This window comes from Notothenia coriiceps, unplaced genomic scaffold (assembly GCF_000735185.1).
Source record: "Notothenia coriiceps isolate Sejong01 unplaced genomic scaffold, NC01 NC01_scaffold00030697, whole genome shotgun sequence".
NCBI classification, from domain to species: domain Eukaryota; kingdom Metazoa; phylum Chordata; class Actinopteri; order Perciformes; family Nototheniidae; genus Notothenia; species Notothenia coriiceps.
Genome location: NW_011363398.1, coordinates 13,763 through 19,948, shown reverse-complemented (window position 1 = coordinate 19,948; position 6,186 = coordinate 13,763). Strand labels below are relative to the sequence as shown.

At 37.1% G+C, this 6,186-nt stretch overlaps 1 protein-coding gene across 1 annotated transcript in view; it reads right to left on the bottom strand.

Annotated features, from left to right (window-relative positions):
* Positions 1-652: 652 nt before the first annotated feature.
* The window catches only part of prdm14 (PR domain containing 14), an 11,105-nt gene continuing 5,571 nt past the window's right edge, over positions 653-6,186 (bottom strand). Inside the window, exons 4-8 of the mRNA XM_010787563.1 lie at positions 5,544-5,548; positions 5,122-5,324; positions 4,501-4,602; positions 1,844-2,063; positions 653-1,246 (exon numbers count right to left, since the gene is read on the bottom strand). Coding sequence (XP_010785865.1) covers positions 1,107-1,246; positions 1,844-2,063; positions 4,501-4,602; positions 5,122-5,324; positions 5,544-5,548 — 670 coding nt within the window. The 3' untranslated portion in view covers positions 653-1,106. The remainder of the gene's footprint in view (positions 1,247-1,843; positions 2,064-4,500; positions 4,603-5,121; positions 5,325-5,543; positions 5,549-6,186) is intronic.

The window sequence follows — 6,186 nt, the reverse complement described above, 5'->3', positions numbered from 1 at the left end:
AGGCGCATTTTGAAACAGCAGCACCATGTTTCTGTGTCCATCAAATCCATGCAGGATCGTGTCATTTGTAGGGTTGGTAAACTTGTTTAGTTTGGAGGGAAATATCTTTTAGGTATTTTTTACTTTGCTCACTTTAAGATTTAGTGAAAGCCTGTTTATCAGATCAGCTGTAGAGTCCAGTGGGACAGAAACACACAACTTTGCAGGGTGAAGGAAAGGTCTGCCGCTGCCTGAAGCACTTCATTCACACACAACAGAAACACACACACACACACACACACACACACACACACACACACACACACACACACACACACACACACACACACACGTGCAGATATGTTAACCAACACAGAGCATTATCTGAATTATTGAACACGACTGATGGACACTGAGAGTTTGTTTGCGAGGATGGCGTAACAGAATAAAATGTAATTTCATTAATTTGCTGGGAATGAATAAAGTCTGTGCCCTTTATTTTGAAATTATCCTGTTATTTGAGACATTTCTGGTTCAAATCATTCAGTCTTTAATCCATAAATATATGCATGAACTGCAATGTGTAATAATATACATTTAAAGGGACATTTTCTGTTGTTAAATTAAATTCGTACCCATTTATTCTCATTTTCTCATAAACCAAAAGCAACAATTTGTTTTCCATGCGCTGATTTTTTATTTGTTGATCATGAAAAAGCTCAGATAAACAAAAGCTTCTGCAGCCGGACATACAAAACATTATTATACAGAATAAATTAAGACAACAATTCATTTTATACACAAATAGGCTCAGACCCACAATGATAAAAATAGCTTTTCAAGCGTTTGTCGATGCACGAAAACATAATTACATAAGTTGTTATTATTATTGTGGTTCAGAAAACAGAGTTTAAGACAACAAACAACAACATATATTAAATAGATTTAGACATTTTTGCCTACAAATTAAATTATGATAAGCCTATTTAAATAGACTTTTAATTATAGAGCTTTTTTTTTTAATTATGAAGCAGCATTTACATTCAGAAAACCCTCTGATTGATGTTTCTCTCTATCCTGGTAGTGCCTGTTTTCTGTGGTCTTACACCTCAGGGTTCACAGTTCATCTAATTCCAGGGCCGATATTCCTGATTTAAAACCGTGATCCCGCTGTGAGGAAACGTCTTCTGTGATTTGGGAATTTCCTTCTCCAGAAGTCCAGCGTCTGGAGAAATGGGAAGAACGGTGCTGTCCGGGATTCGTCTGTCTGCAGAGCGAGACAAACACGCTTAATAAAGTGACCACATTTCATACATCTTTCGTTTTGCAGCCTTACATACAGGAAACAATGATATACTTGAAGAATGGAACCAACTGCATTAACAAGCATTCATTTGTATGCACATTCTGTCATATTCAGTGCATTAATGCATGGATTTATCCTGAAATGTATTTAAATGTAATTGTTTAAATTACTTGCATATACAAAACATTCATTTATCAACACGTGGCACTACAAATATATTTAGATTCCCACATTCTATAACTCCTTATTATGGGATAATGTAAAAATATTCTTCTCATTATATTCAAATACATTTTTCACTTGTTTCTTAGATCAACTCAAATGTTGAAATCCAAATTATAACCGTAAAATTAAATAAAAACGACAAAGAAAAGGTTTTTTAAATTATATAATAATAATAATAATAAAAATATTAGGCTACTAATAAAATTATAATAAAATAACACTAATAATACAAACAATAATATAAATTAAAATACATGTAAAAAAATATTAATACAAATAAAAAATCGCTTGTTAGGCCTTAAAAATGAATTTAAATATGAAATAATGTCTCACCTAGGTGGTTCTTCATGTGGAGTTTGCGCTCCTTGTCCTCCTTGAAGTTGGCCCCGCACAGATCGCAGGGGGGGGGCGGGTCCTTCGCGTGAGTCCGCCGCACGTGACTGTCATGAGCCGCGTGCGAGGCGAAGGCCTTCCCGCAGTGCGCGCACTTGAAGGGCCGCTCCCCGGAGTGCTGCCGGATGTGCGTGCGAAGGATGGAGGAGGCGGTGAAGGCCTGAGAAGACAGGACAGTGATATATATAATAACAATATAATAAATACATTTCATTTAGAAAGCACACTTTAAAAACAACGTCATCTCAAGGTGCTTCACAATGCAATGAGGAGAAAATACAAAGTTATCCAAGGAGAATATTAAATAAAATATGGTGATATAAAAAAGGTTAAAGGTAGGGTAGATAAGAATGGAGAAACCAGCCCCTTCCTTCAGACTTCCTTACAGAGCCCCTCCTCCAACACACACGAACGCGCACATGACCAATGAGGGCACGAGATAAGTTTGCGAACGAGATGAAAGGCTGACAGGCAGGTAGGCCATCCAGTTACTTTAGCCGGGCCGGCTCAGATGATTGGTCGTGCTTTTTACAGCGCCACGGCTTCCATAGATGAATGTATTTATTGTCAAAGCATTTAATGTATTCATTGCTATCGGGATGTCTAAGATATATTGATGTATTCCATAATATAACGCATTTTAACCTATATCTTACTATTAATAGCAAAGAAAACGAGTCCATTTGTGTTTCCGTTTTCCTATCCACAGTTGAAAGCCTATACGCGATCGTCCCTTCTCACTAAAGAAAACCTTCTTATTCTTATTTTAAACTCTGCTCTCGCTTTGTTAAATCACATTTTGACAGAAGGAAATGATCGAAGGATAAACATATTTTATTCAGTGCTTTTACAAAGTGCCAGGTGTTTTTCTATTACCTTGCATTACCCGATTAAACAGTGAATATAGAAACAAAACCCCCAAGAAAAATCAAGATTCTCTCGCTTTAAGCCACTGTTAATGCTGTGCGTTAGTTTCAAATGAGCTTTAAATCTCTTTAATACTACATTTTGAGTTCGGTTTAATAGCCAAGGTGCAGTGGAAACAGGCTTCTTTATCTCTAGCTTCTGCATTTTACCGTTTTACGTTATGAAACACTTATTTATCACAAATAAATCGGGTCTAACATTTTGGTTTCAGTTTCCTTATGCACGTTTTTAAGCAAGACTCCTCTTAAAGGTGGGGTATGTAATTCACTTCAGAAACACTTGTTGTTATATTCCATGGAATGCTCTTAACATCCCGATAGCAATGAATATATGCTTTGACAATAAATACATAAAATGTCATCTGTGGAAGCCGTGGCGCTGTAAAAAGCACGACCAATCATCTGAGCCGGCCCGGCTAAAATAACTGGATGGCCTACCTGCCTGTCAGCCTTCCATCTCGTGCACACATTTATCTCGTGCCCTCATTTGTCATGTGCGCGTGCGTGTGTGTTGGAGGAAGTCTGAACGAAGGGGCAGATTTTTTTCGGTTGTGTATTTTCAAATTCTAGCGCACTCGAGCTGGTTTGTACATCCGTTCAGATTACTTCAGGCTAAAATGTCATCTCATTGCATCTATTTTTACCGTTTACTGACTTTATGTAACGATTATTGAAAAGGAGCGCTAGGCGAAAAATGTACAACAAATCAAAATAGGTAAGAACATAAATAAATACAAACTAAACTAAATAAAACACCTCTGTGCGTTACCCTTATTACGGTTTGGCTTATTCATATTCGTAGATAATGTTAGTCTTTACGGAGCACTTAGTGTCTTTGAATAAAGGAGAAATACAATCTAATAAAACAAGTCAAACTTTTTAATTTCCGTTTCTTTATCCACCGTTTTTAAATGCACCCCTCCTCTCTTATTAAGAGATGGAGGGGTGCATTTAAGGGATTATTGAACCCCTCGCGGTGATAAAAGTAGGAGGAGGACACGAGGAAAAATAGACACAAAGACTTCTTCCTCCTGCAGTAAACTCAGAAATAATCTGCAGACAAAGAGGGGGGGGGCACATCTGGCGATAATTAGCATGTAAGTGTCTGCCGGCGCGTGCAAGCCCCCCGAAAACAATGGTAAGGGGCGCGAGGAAAATGCACCGTGACACGAGGAGGAGTAAATGGATCCAAATGAGGAGGAAGAGGAGGAGGCATACTGTTCAGAATCAGCAATGCATTTTTTAAAGAAATTAAATTAAAATGTGAGTGCTTTTTGAAAACACATATTTGAAGTATTGGGACATGTACATTTTAAATCATATTATATATAATTATTTAAGTTGTTTTTAAATTGACTAACACTGTAAGGTAAATAATTCAGTTGTAATGTATATGATCAATACAAAGTGGTTATTTAAGTTGTATAAAAGCGTGTATACCTTACTTTCATTCTTGAGAAAGGCCCTTTAAATTAAATCAATGCAAAGTGGATTTGACTTTTTCTTTAAAATTATTCTCTTTTATTTCCTTATTTGACACGTGCTAATCCAATATATCTATTTCTTTATCTATATTTCCGTTTAAAGGTTTAGGGTGTAGTCAATCTGATAATTGCGGCCTATTTGTCCCTGTTTTTAAAATGAAGTTAAAATGAAGTGTCCTCCTCTCACCTTGTTGCAGTACACACACTTGTAGGGTCTCTCTCCGGAGTGAACCCTCATGTGTTTGTTGAGACTGGAGGACTGAGAGAAGCTCTTTCCACACACCGAGCACTGCAGGACACACACACACACACACACACACACACACACACACACACACACACACACACACACACACACACACACACACACACACACACACACACACACACACACACACACACACACACACACACACAAAATACATTATATGACATACATGATACAAGACATTAACAAGTCAAACTTATTTCAATTTGTCATATCTCTTTCTGGAAGATATCTTAAACTAATATATGTTTATATGTATATGTTAAAAAGTAATACAAATACTAAGCACAGTGCATTGTCTGTGCTTAAATGTATGTTGTATTATATTTCCGTGATGTCCATTTTAACGAAACTAAACTAAACACATTTGCATTTTTGAAGAGGCCTAATAAATGGTTCTGCTGTTCTTTCAGCACCACAGGAGCGTTAACATTAAGATGCAATAATGCACATCTCTGCAGCGTTGTCAGATAAGTTAAGATAAGAGTAGAAATGAAATGAGCAACACACCCTGCAGTAAATACATCACAGTTTCAGTACCTTGTGCGGCCGGTGCTTCTCGTGCACGTGCAGGATGTGGATCCTCAGCCGGTCTCTCTTCTCGAAGGAGCGTGTGCAGAGATGGCACGGGAACTTCCTGTCGCCCTGGTCCACGCAGCGAGTGTACTTCAGGTGCTTGTCTCTGTAGTATTTGTAGGCAAACACCTTCCCACAGCGGTCACACTTGAACCCCTCGCCAGAATCTGCAGGAAGGGAAGAAATACAGTGATGTTTAGTGCATTTAGTGCAAGTGCATTTTGCATGATGGACAGAGATGGCAAATCAAATCAAGTTTTATTTATATAACATATTTAAAAGTGATTTTTGGTCGAGCCAAAGTGCTGTACATGTAATAAAAATACATGACTACAATCACAATAAAAGACAATAATTTACAATAGAAATATAAAAAACAAGTACACTCATCCTTTCCTCGAGTAGAAGTACAGATACTCGTGTTTAAAAATACTCTGGTAAAAGTAAAAGTACTGACTAAACTTCTTTCCTCAAGTAAAAGTAAAGAACTTTGAAATGTACTTCAGTAAAAAGTACCCATAACTAGCAGGTGTTTTAAAGAGTACCTGACTTCCCTTTATATTAAGAGAACAATAATGTCATTGTTAGCTAATGAATGTTTCCATGGTGAACAACGGCAACATGACAACGTTTTCATTGGTCCCTCTTCTTTAGAGAAGACCAGGAAATGATGGATACACGGATCGTGTTCAAATCAATAGGCACGCAATGACTCTAAATAATAATGATCACGCCACCAAACACACATTCAAACTAAAGGAACCAGCCTGTTTGGAAAATGTGAGAAGTAGAAAGTACAGGTATTTGTGTTCAACATGTAAGAAGTAGAAAGTACAGGTATTTGTGTTCAACATGTAAGAAGTAGAAAGTACAGGTATTTGAGTTCAACATGTAAGAAGTAGAAAGTACAGGTATTTGGGTTCAAAATGTAAGAAGTAGAAAGTACAGGTATTTGTGTTCAACATGTAAGAAGTAGAAAGTACAGGTATTTGTGTTCAACATGTAAGAAGTAGAAAGTACAGGTATTTG